The 17,351-nt window shown below is 39.3% G+C and overlaps 1 protein-coding gene across 6 annotated transcripts in view; it reads left to right on the forward strand.

The window, feature by feature from the left end:
* Positions 1-427: 427 nt before the first annotated feature.
* Positions 428-17,351, forward strand: part of LOC126485091 (E3 ubiquitin-protein ligase Nedd-4) — a 187,818-nt gene continuing 170,894 nt past the window's right edge. For 4 of the 6 annotated variants that reach the window (XM_050108697.1, XM_050108700.1, XM_050108698.1 and 1 more), the window contains exon 1: positions 428-885. In XM_050108697.1, coding sequence (XP_049964654.1) covers positions 739-885 — 147 coding nt within the window. In that variant the 5' untranslated portion in view covers positions 428-738. Of the gene's footprint in view, positions 886-1,449; positions 1,829-17,351 lie in introns of those variants that run through there. The other 2 variants (XM_050108699.1, XM_050108702.1) reach the window with 2 other exon arrangements.

A 17,351-nucleotide genomic window follows, 5' to 3' on the forward strand; every position in this document is an offset into this window, starting at 1 on the left:
AAAGCAATTTTGTGAATTCATGTAATATGATGTGCACAATAGATGTTGTTGCAACCATATATTATTATGAGTAATTTTCTGGGATATGGTAATCATCATTTACACACTATGAAGACCACAACTGTTGCAATCCAAGCAACAAGGACAGTCCATAGTTGTTGCCTGCTCTCTCAATAGGCTTAATGGCTAAGCATGGTGTAAATGGCTCAGCAGAAATCATTATGACTCATCATGAGCAAGCTACAGAATTCTCATAATCAGAAATAGAACTACAAAAAAGTTGAAGCAATATGATCGTGAAATATCATGCCACTTCCACTCATTGAAGAAGGTCTGCACTTTTTCTCTGGAATGACGGCTTGCGTCATGCACGCACGTTAATTTACTTCCCCCGCCCTGAATCTGTTAATAGGAGAAGGCTGCAGACGGCTATGGCTGCCAGATGTCTTTGTGGCTTATCTTAGAAGTATTAGCGTTAAGCTGGTATCAACGTTTCTGACGCTTATCACTCTCACCACCCTCGAACGAAGTCAATAAGTGTGTTACGTCGCAGTGTTACAGACTTCGTGTGACAGTGCCAATAAAAGAACTGACATTTTAAGTTTATCCGACACAACAGTGTTATGCTCTTTTATATTATGAGAGATCTGTTGCATATTTGTTGTGAGACGAGCCAAGTGAGTAGGGGCAAGTCAAAGTGAATATCTGATTTTGTGAATTCTGTATGGTGCTGAAATCATGTCGGTGCACCATTATGTACAAAATGGACTCGGCCCTCCTCAGCCGCCTCCAAGAAGACGACACTCATCAGCAAGCAGGCAGCGAGAAGTTGCATTGTCCAGGATATCACAAAGACGATCTGTGTGTTTGCCATTACCCGAGACGGTAAATAATTTTCCATTTCATGCTAGGTGGGGTACGTCATTTATTTAAGCTAGTGTCTTATGCTGAATTACCACCGTGCTCATTGTCACGTGGTATTAATTATAAAGGATGGCCTCAACAAAACCGTTACGTAACAGCATCTTACTGAACTTGAGAAAAAAAGTACACTATCGGTCAAAACTAATTTAGGGGTGGTCGACAGGCGCCAATATAACAGTATATAATGTAACCAACTGTCCACATTCTCAGTTCTAGTTTCGTACAGGATTTGAGGGTGATACACTGTTCCCCTCATTGACTCATTTTCCGTCAGTATAGAGGCACATCTCACACCTGAACATCTCTTAACAAAGAAACTATATGTAAAAATACTGACGAAATAAAAATACTTTGTGGACTTATACATTTTTTGAAATTGACTTTTTCGCAAGCGCCAACAGCCAGTAACTTAGCTCGACTAAAAAAAAATTCGCAGAAACAATAGCCCAGCTTTGTTTTCCTTAATATTCCGTCGTATAGATACTATGTGTCAACCAAAGATTGCTCCCAATACAATCGTGACCTCACTTTCGCGTTGCAGGTGCTTTGGAGAAACGTCATTGCATGGATGTCGAATTTGACAAGCTTCTGCAGGAAAGTGATTGCATGTGTCTGTTTGCGTGTCTATTAAGCCCCAAGAAAGTGAGCATTTCGGGGAGCATCAAGTATCCCAAATTTTTGTCTTCGGGCTGTCACATAACAGCACAGCAGACGGTTGTCATTACGACATGGTAGGCAACATTCTCCTCGTGAAGTAACCATTAAATCCTTCCCCTAAAGGAGGAAGGAGGAAAAGTGTACTGTATTAGATTTACTATCGATGCCATACGAAGGTGATTGTAATAGATTGATGGCAACGACAAATGAATATGGATACTTTTCAGCAGTCGGGCTAGACGGGCATGTAAGTAAGGTTACAATGATAATCATAAAATAACTGACAACTATATTGAATGTCGTAGAGATGCCAACATTTTTACGTGTAATTAACTATTAATATAAGTACTCAACTTCGTAAATTATAATCCGTTCATCGTTCCCCCTTAAGTATTGCAGTCTCAAACCCTGAAATAGGTAGAAACAAATTACGTTATGTTGTCATATAGACTCGATTCCGTTGTATTTATTTTCAAAACATTGTTTAATAAGTTATGTAAATTTTAAGACGTCTACATAGAAGCACTTCTCACTAAAACTGTATTATGTGGTCACATTAGGAAAACTTTCGTGTACATGTCATGCAGTGAAACTGCTTAGCTCAAAAACTGATGTACAGGACATAGTGAAAGGGTCATATCACTACTTGTCTGACCTCCTATACATCAGACTACATTACAGATCATGCCGTCACGACTGTCAAGATGTCAGGTGGAGAGGGTGGTTGAATATCACAGTCTCGCTATATGTTTACGTTCAGAAGTTTGTTTTACAGTGACAATTCTTTATCGCTGTACAAAGATCCTTAATTAGTTACTAATACCAAAAACTGCTTGACCACTTTATTCCAGTGCCTGCAAGTTAATTACACTGATAACTAAAGATGAATTAAGACACACTGTTGGATAAACAAGAATTATACAGAGCTAAATACATTTTTATTGCATATCCTTTTGAAAATATGTTGTTGCATTTGATCTGCCAGATATCATTCCAAAATTAGTCTGGGCAAAAATAAAGTTGACAGTGGTTAGAGTACATTGCACTTCAGTAATAATATTTACTAGGTGCTAAAATAAACTGATAATATTGCTTGAAGGACTTACATTTTTGGATTGACTAATAGTTTATTGTGCATGAAAACGAATGAAAGTGTGAGCACTGGAAATCAATAATTGTGAAAGTTACAGTAAGTTTTCATATATTGTGCTCTTGTTGGTGATAAGTCCAACAGTGTGGTGCACTTAATGTGACAGTATCTGTTGTATTTGTTTTGACTCTGAAGTTAAACAAAATTAGTAGTTGAGACTGAAGGTTGATTGTGTGCTGATGTGATAATTGAGTGATGCCTGTTGTTTCACTTAGTGCCATTCTGTTTCAATTGGAACCCCTCCTCTGATGAGTAATTGATGAGATTCCAATACTGAACTGAAATAAATATGATACCGAATATGATGTGGCTAAAGATAGGAAATAAAACTACTGTGGCCATATAATCTATTCCTATTCATACCAGAGCAATAAGTTGCAAATAGTGATAATTTTTATGGATGGGCTGTGTAATTTGTGTGCCATTTTCAAATTATGATATGATAAATAGAAAACCTGGAGGAATAGAAGGTATTTTGATGATAATGTTTAATAATAGTGATCTAAATAATTTCAAGGATGTACATTATTGCAACATAATTGAAAAGGTATACACTACAGAGAGAAATTGCAGTTGCGACCCATGGAACAAGCAAATAACTACCAAACAAAAAAAATACAACAATATGTATGTCATCCTTGATGCATATATTTGCAGTATAAATCCTATATGTGTAGAATCACTGGAGCTTGTTTCTTCAGCATGTAATAGATAAAAATATCTAAATTAAATTGCCATTGATGTGGTGTTCAGGCCAAAGAGTGGGTTGATACATCATCCCTCGTGTGTGAATAACAACAACCCACGTCCATTAGAATATGCTTACTGTACTTGTCCCTTCATCCCCTTAACAGCTATTTGTACCCCCCTCACACTTCCTCCCATTATCAAATTGATGTCTCAGAGTTTGCAGTACAACTTGACAAAAAGAAGGGTCTTTTTGTCAAGTTGTGCTGCAAATTTTATTTTTCCCCATTTCTGTTCCTCCTAATTAGTTATTGGCTCTTGGACCTACCTATCTAATCTTCAACATTCTTCCGATGCACTACAACTCAAAAGCTATTTTCTTGTCCGAACTACTTATCATACACATTTCACTTCTGTGCGTGCTCACACTGCCAACAGAGACTTTATTTTAAGTTAAGAAATGCCCTTTCTTCATAGACACTTTTTTTTGCCATTTCTGCTTTACATTTTATATCCTCTCTACTTCGGCAATCGGTTATTTTAATGCCCAGCTAGAAAAACTCGTCTGCTACTTTTATTTCTCATTTCCTAGTCTAATCCCCAAGGTGTGATTTCATTAAACAGCATTCCATTACCCTTCTTGTACTTTTGTTAGTGTTGATCTTCTTTAAATAATTTAAGTATTTAGCAACTGTAACTTACTAAAATGAGTGCGTTTTGCTTGTGTTGTACATCTTGCACACCAGGGAGAGTGATTTTATCATGGCTGGCATTTCCTTTTTTAAATTCTCGAGTCTACTTAACTGATGATGGGTATGCTCCAACCTGTAGACTGCCAGTTTTATTTTTCCTGACAGTGACATACTCCTTAGTAGTAGCCACCCTGAGATCAGACTGGGACACTATTTATCTCCAGAATATTTTATCTATGATGATGCCATCATCATTTAACCACATGGTAGAGCTTCAAGTGCCTAGAAAAATAACAGCTGTAGTTTCCCCCATGCTTTCACCCATTCACAGTTCCAGCAGAGTTAGACCATGTTGGCTGATGGTACCATGCCAGACCAGTCATCCAGACAATTGTCCCTTCAGCTGCTGAAAATGACGTCTTTCCAGGCCTCTTTTCAGGTACCCCTCCATTGTGGTTGCACCTATGATATGGCTATTTGTATAGTTTAGGCATGTGAGCCACCCTACCTCATAAAGTTGTTTGTTTTTTTCCTCATAAATCATTATTCCAAAAAATATATTTTATACTTCATCCTTTATATTCCTGTTTCTTGGTAGATTTGAGTGGCCACATTTCAGCAAAAATCAGTCAACAGACCGGGATGATAGGTCATTTCCATATAGTGACTGAAAAAAAAAAAAAACTCCTGAAGGTGAGGAAGTGGAAAAAATGAAATTTCATGAGTTGAGAGGGTATGTGATGTTTCAGAGACAGCAAAATTGAGTTAAATTTACAAAAACCTGGCTAGCATGAGCCCATGTATTTTTATGATGATACATAGACTTACTTGGTTGTGAAGTGTATTATACAGGTTCTTATGAGGTGAGCTGGCCCACCACCATTGTAACTGGTCCTTGATATCCTGGAATCTGAGATCTGAACAGAGATGACAACCAAGTGGGTCCCACACATTCTATTGGGGACAGATGTGAGGATTATTGTGTTGAAAAATGACACCACAATACTGTTACTCATGATGCAGGAGGTACATGATGTACCGGTGTGCCGTCAAAGTTCCCTCAATCACTACCAGCTGTGACTTGAAGTCATACACTGTTTCCCCACACCATGAAGTAATGTGTAAGACCACTGTACCTCCCCACACCATGAAGTAATGTGTAAGACCACTGTACCTCTCTATAACATAGGAAGGGTGAAACCTCTCCCCAGGTCACTGTCATGCTTGCTGATAATGATCGCAAGGGGTATTTCAGAACTGCTAGTAATATATAACCACAGTGTGATGGCATTCATCAGCAGTGTGTGGTGCATGATCACCACAATGATAAAGTCACAGTTACGTGTTCTGGTGGTAACAGCAGTCTACATGTGTCCAGCTCTTTCGTCCAGCTGCTTCTAGACTGACCAGTAGTGGGAGATGACAGAATTTTGCAGAGAGTCCATTACTTATTCTGGAAAGGCAGACGAAGATATGAAGGGATTACAATGTGCTTGGTGCACAGTGCTAATACTGCAGTTCCTCCTTGCTGTTGTCAGATGTTGTCAATCAAGTCTTGACAGCTAGTATGTCTGCCCTCATGTTTGGGTGCAGCCCAACATCAGGCCATTGTCACATCAGAATTTTTCGTAAATGCGGATATGTAAGATTTGGCCAGCTGACCAACTGGAGGACTGCAATGAGGCCCCCTTCAGCCTTTTGTAAGGTACTGATAATGCTGTCTCTGTAGATTATGTGACATCTACATGGTCTTCGCAGTAATCAATCAACATTTGATGCTTTCCTTGTCCCTTACCTACTCTACCAGGACTGATACCAACACCAGACATGAACAACACCATTGCCAGGATCCCAATTCTTCTGGAAAACCTGGAATTCTCAGGGCCTTACATTTTACCTGGAAAATCTGAAGAATTTCTCAAATTTCATAAAATCTCAAGGAATTCTGTGTTTATATGAACCGTAGACCTTGCCATTGGTGGGGAGGCTTGCATGCCTCAGCGATACAGATAGCCGTACCGTAGGTGCAACCACAGCGGAGGGGCATCTGTTGAGAGGCCAGACAAATGTGTGGTTCCTGAAGAGGGGCAGCAGTCTGGATGATTGACTGATCTGGCCTTGTAACACTAACCAAAACGGCCTTGCTGTGTGGGTACTGTGAACGGCTGAAAGCAAGGGGAAACTACATCCATAATTTTTCTCGAGGGCATAAAGCTTTACTGTATGGTTAAATGATGATGGCGTCCTCTTAGGTAACATAGTCCCCCATTCGGATCTCCGGGCGGGGACTACTCAAGAGGACGCCGTTATCAGAAGAAAGAAAACTGGCGTTCTACGGATCGGAGTGTGTAAAGTCAGATCCCTTAAACAAGCAGGTATGGTAGAAAATTTAAAAAGGGAAATGGATAGATTAAAGTTAGATATAGTGGGTATTAGCGAAGTTCGGCGGCAGGAGGAACAAGACTTTTGGTCACGTGAGTACAGGGTTATAAATACAAAATCAAATAGGGGTAATGCAGGAGTAGGTTTAATAATGAATAAACAAATAGGAGTGCGGGTAAGCTACTACAAACAGCATAGTGAATGCATTATTGTGGCCAAGATAGACACGAAGCCCACGCCTACCACAGTAGTAAAAGTTTATATGCCAACTAGCTCTGCAGATGACGAAGAAGTTGAAGAAATGTATGACGAGATAAAAGAAATTATTCAGATAGTGAAGGGAGATGAAAATTTAATAGTTATGGGTGAATGGAATTCGACAGTAGGAAAAGGAAGAGAAGGAAACATAGTAGGTGAATATGGATTGGGGCTAAGAAATGAAAGAGGAAGTCGCCTGGTAGAATTTTGCACAGAGCATAACTTAATCATAGCTAACACTTGGTTCAAGAATCATAAAAGAAGGTTGTATACATGGAAGAAGCCTGGATATACTGACAGATTTCAGATAGATTATATAATGATAAGACAGCGATTTAGGAACCAGGTTTTAAATTGTAAGACATTCCCAGGGGCAGATGTGGACTCTGACCAAAATCTATTGGTTATGAACTGTAGATTAAAACTGAAGAAACTGCAAAACGGTGGCAATTTAAGGAGATGGGATCTGGATATCATGACTAAACCACAGGTTGTACAGAGTTTCAATGAGAGCATAAGGGAACAATTGACAGAAATGGGGGGAAAGGAATACAGTAGAACAATGGGTAGCCCTGAGGGATGAAGTAGTGAAGGCAGCAGAGGATCAAGTAGGTAGAAAGACGAGGGCTAGCAGAAACCCTTGGGTGACACAAGATATATTGAATTTAATTGATGAAAGGAGAATATATAAAAATGCAGTAAATGAAGCAGGCAAAAAGGAATACAAATGTCTCAAAAATGAGATCGATAGGAAGTGCAGAATGGCTAAGCAGGCATGGCTAGAGGGCAAATGTAAGGATGTAGAGGCTTATCTCACTAGGGGTAAGATAGATACTGCCTACAGGAAAATTAGAGAGACCTTTCAGAAAAGAGAACCACTTGCATGAATATCAAGAACTCAGATGGAAACACAGTTCTAAGCAAAGAAGGGAGAGAAGAAAGGTGGAAGGACTAGATAGAGGGTCTATACAATGGCGATGTACTTGAGGACAATATAATGGAAATGGAAGTGGATGCAGATGAAGATGAAATGGGAGACCTGATATTGCGTGAAGAGTTTGACAGAACACTGAAAGACCTAAGTCAATACAAGGCCCCGGGAGTAGACAACATTCCATTAGAACTGCTGACAGCCTTGGGAGAGCCAGTCCTGACAAAACTCTACCATCTGGTGAGCAAAATGTATGAGACAGGCGAAATACCCTCAGAGTTCAAGAAGAATATAATAATTCCAATCCCAAAGAAAGCAGGTGTTGACAGATGTGAAAATTACTGAACTATCAGTTTAATAAGTCACGGCCACAAAATACTAATGCGAATTCCTTACAGATGAATGGAAAAACTGGTAGAAGCCGACCTTGGGGACGATCAGTTTAGATTCCGTAGAAATATTGGAATATGTTAGGCAATACTGACCATACGACTTATCTTAGAAGCTAGCTTAATAAAAGGCAAACCTACGTTTATAGCATTTGTAGACTTAAAGAAAGCTTTTGACAATGTTGACTGGAAAACTCTTTCAAATTCTGAAGGTGGCAGGGGTAAAATACAGGGAACGAAAGGCTATTTACAATTTGTACATAAACCAGATGGGAGTTATAAGAGCCGAGGGGCACGAAAGGGAAGCAGTGGTTGGGAAGGGAGTGAGACAGGGTTGTAGCCTCTCCCCGATGTTATTCAATCTGTATATTGAGCAAGAAGTAAAGGAAACAAAAGAAAAATTCAGAGTAGGTATTAAAATCCATGGAGAAGAGGTTCGCCAGTGACATTGTAATTCTGTCAGAGACAGCAAAGGACTTGGAAGAGCAGTTGAATGGAATGGATAGTGTCTTGAAAGGAGGGTATAAGATGAACATCAACAAAAGAAAAACGAGGATAATGGAATGTAGTCGAATTAAGTCGGGTGATGCTGCGGGAATTAGATTAGGAAATGAGACACTTAAAGTAGTAAAAGAGTTTTGCTATTTGGGGAGCAAAATAACTGATGATGGTCGAAGTAGAGAGGATATCAAATGTAGACTGGCAATGGCAAGGGAAGCATTTCTGAAGAAGAGAAATGTGTTAACATCGAGTATAGATTTAAATGTCAGGAGGTCGTTTCTGAAAGTATTTGTACGGGGTGTAGCCATGTATGGAAGTGAAACATGGACGGTAAATAGTTTGGACAAGAAGAGAATAGAAGCTTTCGAAATGTGGTGCTACAGAAGAATGCTGAAGATTAGATGGGTAGATCACATAACTAATGAGGGGGTATCGAATAGAATTGGGGAGAAGAGGAGTGCCCCATTCTGCTATCTCGCGTTGTCCAGTGACTATTGAGGTTACTGATATGGAATACCTGGCAGTAGGTGACAGCACAATGCACTTAACATGAAAAACATATTTTTTAGGGGTGTCCGGACACTTCTGATCACACAGTGTACATAACTGTTCCATTAATGTACTGTGCAAAGTATCTGTGTTTTGAGAATTTTTGCAACGAAGCTTCACTGTGGCAGTATTCATACCGATAACGTGGTTTTAGAAGTTGTTTGCTTTAAGACCCATCATGATGGTTTTACAGTTAAATGGTTATCAGCTAGTTGCCCTCTTTCTATTTTCTGGAAGATCATCCAAATTTAACCTGTTTATTGGAAAAGATTGTAAAAGATTTATTAATTTAAATGTGGACAACATTTACAAATTACTCCATTTTTTACTTCAAATAAGCAATAGTAATTTTTGGTCACCTGAATAAGATAATAACTTTCAAGGTTTCATGTCAAGTCTAGACCATGGTAAAAACTCCAAACTTACTTTGGAGATAAGAAAATATAGGAAGCTCTGTATTAAAAACTGATCCTAGTAACATATTTAAATTTCGTTTTGCATTTTAAATGTACTGAGGAGTGTGTGATAGTTTAGATTCTGGGCTGCAATTCAGTAGGAAGGAGACTCGAACTGATGTTCATTCAGATTTTGACCCACAGATTTAGAGTTCTCACAATATCTCTACATTAAGGTGAATCTTGGGATAGTTCTCTCAATTCTGTCCAATTCAACCTTGTGCTCCAAGTGGATGAACTCATTTACAAGATCTTAAAGCTTGCTCTCCCTTCAGTCCTTTTTATCCTTTTTTACACACCGTAATTTACTATTGGGTAGGTACTAATGGATTGTATTTTTTCATTGTCATGCCTGAAACTGCTGTAATTATTTTCATTGAAATAGTCTTAGTTTTTCTGTTGAACATGCCTTAGATTTTTTATTGAGGAGCAACTGAGTGTTAGTCATTATAGTCAGGAATTTTTTTATATGAAAATTATTTTTTCCTCACTTAAAACAATGAAAAATCCAGATGGGAATATCAACAATGTAGGAGAAGACAGATTGCAACTTAATGTAAAGAAGACACGTCAAGTTTCAGACAGGCACAATTAAGACAGCCTTTCTGCAACTTGGCGTGTCTTCTTTACAGTAAGTAGCAATCTGCCTTTTCCTACATTGTTGAAATTAAAAGAGTCAGTAGTTCAGCATTCAAACTGACTGGGTTGCAATGGTAAAAGTCAAACATCAGGCAAGGACTGACTTTATTGCTCGTATGACTCATTTTGGAATTTAGCCATCATCAGATACCCAGCAGCATTTGCTGCATGTAGATATGGCGTTTCATGTTGTATTAGAAACAAAAATTCGCATTGCTTCACATACAACATGAAATGCCACATGTAGATGCAGTAATTGCTCCAGTATATCTGCTGATGAATAAATTCCTAAATGTTTCATAGGAGCAATAAAGTCATTCATTGCCTAATGTTTGACTTTTACCACTGCTGACATAGTCAGCCTGAATGCAGAACTACTGATTACTGTAATAGTGATCGCCCGTCTCCTGCATGAGTTTGTCACCTTTGTTGTTGAAATTAAAAACATTCTCAAAAATCTTGGAATTCCTGAGACTGATATCCTGCCAGTATTAATGTTTTTTAGGCTTAAATTCTACTCAATAGTGAATGTACAGATATGTATGCACATATAAGCACCACTGTAATTTGAAGCAATTGATTTTTATATATTTTAATTGTATCAAATATTTCATTAAAGCATCTCAGTGCATGACAGAAGTAATTTGAGGTACTCATACCTAGTCATTGTGCACATTCAGAGAAAATCATAATGAACTGAATTCTTTTTCTTATCACTGCTATCCATTTCCCTCTACTCTTACTCCTGAACATGATTTCTCTGTTTTCTCTCAAATTTTAGCTGACAAACAATAAAGAGTTTTTTTCCACTCCTGTTAAGAAAGCATAAATCACAAACAATGCAGTAGTCTTGGTAAGCTGCACACTGAATGTATACCAGTAGCAAAAACCAACTGTCCCAGAAACAAAATAGTGTTGTTGTGTGTGCTTAGTGATGTGACTAGATACTGACCACTTGATACAGCACATAACAAGTGATTACTGGTCTCCCAGGCAGTATATAGTGAAGTGAATGGTGTGACCAATGTTTCACACCAGTTCTGCCTCGTGCGGCCTGAGGTGGTGGCCGTCATTGTAGCAATGTGCAGCATCTCTGAGGTGCTATTTATACTAAATCCTATTCCCCAAAATCAGCATGTATGGCTGATGATGACCATGTATGGCTGATGATGACCACAATTGTGCTGTTGCCTCTGTGGAAGGCTGGGAAGTGTAGCTGTGTTCTTTGCCATGGGTTTGAGAAGCATGGCGGTGCTGGACTGGCCAACTCCAGTTGACTACTGGGAGCAAGGGCAGTGGAGTTGGCAGTTCATCAGAGGCAGTGCTGCACTGGTACAGCTGAGTGGTGGGTGATGGGAGTTGTGCCGCATCCATAGGCTTCCACACAATGACCTGCTTGTTTACTTACTTATAATTAGGTAGGCCTAATGGGAGTGCAAGTTGTACCAGTGAAGCATCCGGGAGGACGATGGTTCAATCCCGCGTCCGGCCATCCTGATTTAGGTTTTCCGTGATTTCCCTAAATCACTCCAGGCAAATGCCGGGACGGTTCCTCTGAAAGGGCACGGCCGACTTCCTTCCCCATCCTTCCCTAATCCGATGAGACCGATGACCACGCTGTCTGGTCTCCTTCCCCAAACCAACCAACCAACCTTGCTGTAACGAGTCAGTTGCGCCTGTCAACTGCAGGCCTAGTGTATAAGGCTCTGGACTATTTTGAGGTAATCTTTAAGGCATTGAAAAGCTTGTTGACAGGAAGCTGACTATGCAGATTTTATGCCCTCTTTGCACATCTGATTCAGTGGATGCACAATTCGCTCTATTTGGGAAATAAAATTTGCATAATAAGTTATCTTGCCGAGGAATGGCTGCAATTGTAGGAGGTTAGCAGGCACTGACATATTTATTATTTCAGCTGCACGGTTGTATATGAGCGCAACACTTGCAATACTGAGGGTGTGCCCTCATATGTTTAATGCTGGGGTGAAAAAGCTGTGCTTGTCTAATTGACAGTGTAAGCAGCTTTCCAAGGGCCTTTTGCAAAAGGATTAAAGGTTCCTGCAATGTTTGTTGTGCCTCACTCTTGTTACAATGATATTGTCTAAATAGTTAATGTAGTGTGGAGTGCCATGAATCAAGTCTTGTAAGTATTTATGGAATATGGAGACAGCCTTGCAATTTCAAAAGATAAAACAGTTATACTGGTACAAGTTGAATGTCATATTTAAGACCAGCAACCATTTTGATGTGGTATCTAATGAAAGTTGTAGATATAATTTTTTTAAATCGATTTAAAAAAAGTATTGTCCTCTGCCTAGTTTTGTTAACATCCTTTGAGCAAGACATAGGATAGAGATCAGTTTTGGACTGAGCGTTGTTAGCTGCCTTGAAGTTATTGCAAATGCATAAAGACTTGTTACGTTGTTTTAGCATCAACCATTGACAGGTTGAGACTGATGAAATGACTCCTAGTTCATGAGGCCATGAGAGATCAGCCTGAGCAGCATCTTGTACAGCAAACAGTAGTGGGTGAGCTCTGCAAAATTAGGTACCACTGATTGATTTACAGAAGTATGAGCAGTAAAAGTAGTTGCATAACCTAGCAATGCTTCAAAAATCTTTGTATTTTTTGCAAAGAGAATAGAGGTTAGAAAGTGGCACTTTTTTTTACACACTAAATTTATGTGAATCCCAATTTTGAAGCCAAAAGCTGTAAATGTATCTAAGCTGCAAATGTTTACAGCATCACAACTAAGAATGTTAGTAAGTAGTAAGTGCTCAACAATTTTGGATGTAGCTGTAAATGATAATTCTTTAGAAAGAGGAATTTTCTTTTGGCAGTAAGACATGGCCCATTACTGAGCCCTTTGCACTGAAAGTTAAGCAAAACCACCAGTACAAGTGTACATTGAGTAATGAAATGGCAGCTAAAGTATCCATCTGGAACTACACTGACTGGCTGGAAATAATAAGAACCAATGTCAGCTTCTCAGGTGCTGGTAGAACTAGCTGGTCAGCTGCCATGATTCTGTGGAGCAATGTTCGGTCACTGAGCTGTGTGGTACTGGCTGCTGGTGAGCAGCTTGTTGACACACACCCACTAGTTGCCAGAGTTTGCTCTGTACGCTCAACAGTGTGCAGCATGGGGCAGGCAACAACTTCTTGAATTATGCATGTGGCCAGGACAGGACTGAAGTGTCATTAGCATGTGTGGTGAATGAGGCAGTGTTGAGGGGAAGGCTTTTTTACTTGCATGTTTAGTATTAAAAAAATGTTTACTTGGCACTGAGGGGGGATGATTAAGATCGTCATATTTGTCATTCTCACAGGACCCTGGTGATCCAGACCACCATAAACTCTTGACAGATTTAGGGGTGTAAAAAGGTGGTGGTGGTGGTGGTGGTGGTGGTGGTGGTGGTGGTGGTGTTGGTGTGATATGATTAATCAGTCATCAGCAGGCTTTTTCTTGCAGTGATGATTGACTGCTTTTGACACTTTTCTTAGTGAAAGTATGCTCAGCTTCTGAAGCAACCTCAAAAGTTGTAGCAATTTTAAAAACTTCACCAAGACTGAGATTGGATGTTGCTAATGCTTTAGCCATGACTTCCCATCAGGGGTTAGGCACGCAGCCACATCATGAATCAGTGATTCTACAAAGGAAACTTTACATGTCTGAGAAGTGAAATTGCAGTGGCGTGAGAGACCTTGCAACGACATTCCATGTTGTGAAAGAGTGACCATAAAGAGTGACCATCTTGTTTATGACACTGATTAAACTGCAGCCTTATATGGATATGGTGTCTTTTCTTTCAGACGTGTCCGAAAGAACAGACACCACACCCTTATAAGTATATATTTCTGGCAATACCGGCCATGACCACCTCCTTCTATGTGGGTGCACAAATATTACCCAAACTCTTACGGAACTTGGTAAGAATGTCTTCCACGAGTAATGAGTGTGTTGGGTAAGGACACTACAAATGTAGTGTGTGGACATATAAAGTGAGAATGTGGGTCTCGTGGGAGGTGTGTGGGAGATAGTCCCTGCAGTCACACTATCCTCTGTGCCCTTGGTGGCTCAGATGAATAGAGCATCTGCCATGTAAGCAGGAGATCCTGGGTTCGAGTCCCAGTCGGGGCACACATTTTCACCCATCCCCATTGATGTATATCAATGCCAATCAGCAGCTAAAGGTATTAATATATAATTCTAAATTGTAGCCTAGCTGCAACAATGTGCATCTGAGTGCCTCTGTATTTAACAGAGCACATAATCATTTAAAGATAAATCAAAAGAGTTAATGATCAGTTTTTGCACCAACTTATGGAAATGATGGCTAAAAACAAAAGTAAAGAACTTTGTTGCTTACTGGAAAAGTCTATACACAATGCAGTGCAGCTAAAAATGTTGGAAGTTATACCTTCCAGCCCTCTGAAGCCTTGTCAAAGTAGACAAATTGCAGTGGGGTGTGACCACTGACTAATGTTGATGCTGTTGAGACAGGTGCTGCAGTATAACAGCATGCTGTTCTTGTTGTTTCTGGTGCTGTTGTAGTCATAGCTGCAGTTGCTGAAATTTCAAGAAACTTCGAATCAATTGTGTTGGCACAGGGTGCAAATGGGTTGCAGAATGCACACTAGGATATGTCCTTATCACCATTTTTCTGTTTACTCCTACTAAGAAAATATAAGCCATTAAGCAGTGGAGGAGTTATTTTACACTGCATCAGTTTGAGTGGTGGTGCCCACGTGACACACTGGTTCTGTCTCTTGCGCCTGGAGGGAACAGCTGTCACACCCGAGTCGTTCTCAGTACCTACTGAAGCAGTGGTTCTTAACAGTGCTGTCATTATGTCAGCCTGTTCAGACAATTTAAAATTACTTTTTCAAGCAACAGAAAATTTGGGATGGAGTAACAATAATATGAAATGAATAGGCTGCCATTCACTACATAGAGGAGCTGTTGAGTGGCGGATAGGCATACTGAAAAAGACTGCTAGATATTATCCAACTATCAAAGACCTTCTTTTTGTTGTGCCTATCTGTGACTCAGCATCTCCACTGTATGGTGAGTAGCAACTTTCCTTATCATATATTGTATCAAAGACCTTCATTAAACATATACAAAATAACTCATATTCATTCTCATTGGCACAGCTCACACAGGCATCCACTGTTTTCTCCATCTGAGAGATCAGAATGTGTAAAAATAATGTTGATGTTGGGTGTTGCAAGCTGTCTAGGTGATAATGATAGCATTTTACCATATGGATTACAAGGCCAGCGATGGAAAAACTTTTTTGCTGAAAATTCCTTATTCTTATGTTTTTTAGGGTGGGAAATCCAAATATAATACTTAAAAAAACTATTACCCACCATCTTTAAAGAATTTAACAGCTTTTATATAGTTAAAATAATTTAAAAAGGAGGTGTAATGAATGTAGAAGACGTTTGTAGCACTGCAGAAAAACATTTGCTGGCAAAAAAGGTCAATTCTGTTTTTTTGTTAACAGATAGTGTTTTGTTTACTGTCAACGTAACCTCACTTTCTTGTTTCCTGTACATGAGCTCAGTACAATGTCTAATTGTGGTTGTAAAAACTCTGCTGATAGTTTTTGTTATATTTGTGGTTAATTTCTGATTAAAAAACACCAAAAAACATTACAGACTTTGTGGAAAAGGTTAATCTATCATACTTTGAATCTAAACTTGGTGATCGAGATAAATCCTGGGTGCACATAAGGTATGTTATGTGTATGTTGAAGATCAGAGAAAATGGTCCAAAAAGGAGAAAAAAATCCTTTAGATTTGCTGTTCCTATGATATGGAGGGAGCCAAGAAATCATTCCGATGAGTGCTACTTTTGCAGTGTTGATATTACTGGTCATAATTTGAAAAACAAGAGGGTAATAAGCTACTCTAACCTCCCGTCCGCCGTCCGACCAATGTAGATTGGTGCATGCATGGTGTAGATTTGCCAGTTCCTGAATCAACAGATGAGTTAAATTCTATTCCAATAGAAGTATTTTCTGATGTACAGTGTGATTTAGATGAATGAGATGATGATGAATTCCATTGTAATGCTGAAAGTCTAGAGCCGAAATTGTTTACTCAAACTGGAGCTTAACAATTTGTTAGGGATACGGGCTTATGGGCTTAATGAAAGAAAAAGCTGAATTGCTTGGCTCTAGATTAAAAGAAAAGAACTTATTGGCAGTTGGAACAAGTATATCCAAGTGTAGAGAGAGAGAGAGCACGCGCAAGAGAGAGAGAGAGAGAGAGAGAGAGAGAGAGAGAGAGAGAGAGAGAGAGAAGCAATTTTTCAAGTTTTTTTCCCCAACAAGAAGGTGATTTAGTGTACTGCCCAGACATTCCTAGTCTGACGAATGAGTTTGGTTCTGAATACAAAAAGGAAGACTGGAGGCTGTTTATTGATTTATCCAAAATTAGTTTAAAGGCTGTTTTATTACACAATGGTAACATGTATGCATCTATACCTGTTGGACATTCTGTACGTATGAAAGAAAGCTGTGAAAACCTGGAAATAGTGCTAAATAAAATAGGCTATTCTGCTCATGGTTGGATGATGTGTGGTGATCTAAAAGTAAGATGCATGCTCCTTGGTCAGCTAGATGGCTTTACCAAATTTCCATGTTTCTTATGTGATTGGGGCAGTAGGGCTAGGCATCAAGACTGGTGCAGAAAGAACTGGCCTGTGAGGGAGTCTTTAAAACCTGGTGAGAACAACATTCTATGCAAAATCCTTGTAGATCCAAAAAATGTACTCCTACCACCTTTACATGTAAAGTTAGGCCCAGTGAAACAGTTTGTGCAGGCTTTGCCTAAAGATGGACCATGTTTTAAGTATCTCTGCCAAAAGTTTCCACACCTTTCAGAAGCTAAACGAAAAGAAGGCGTCTTTGTTGGACCTGACATTAGAAAATTGGTGTTTGATGTTAACTTTGAATCCACAATGACCTTAAATGAGAAAGAAGCATGGGTATCATTCAAGCAAGTCGTTACAAAGTTCTTAGGACATGAAAAAGACCCAGAATATGTTTCTATTATAGCTGCAGTGTTAAAGAAGTTGAAACTTTAGGATGTTTAATGAGCCTGAAAGTTCACTTTTTGAACAGT

The sequence above is a fragment of the Schistocerca serialis genome, chromosome 6 (genome assembly GCF_023864345.2).
Source record: "Schistocerca serialis cubense isolate TAMUIC-IGC-003099 chromosome 6, iqSchSeri2.2, whole genome shotgun sequence".
NCBI classification, from domain to species: domain Eukaryota; kingdom Metazoa; phylum Arthropoda; class Insecta; order Orthoptera; family Acrididae; genus Schistocerca; species Schistocerca serialis.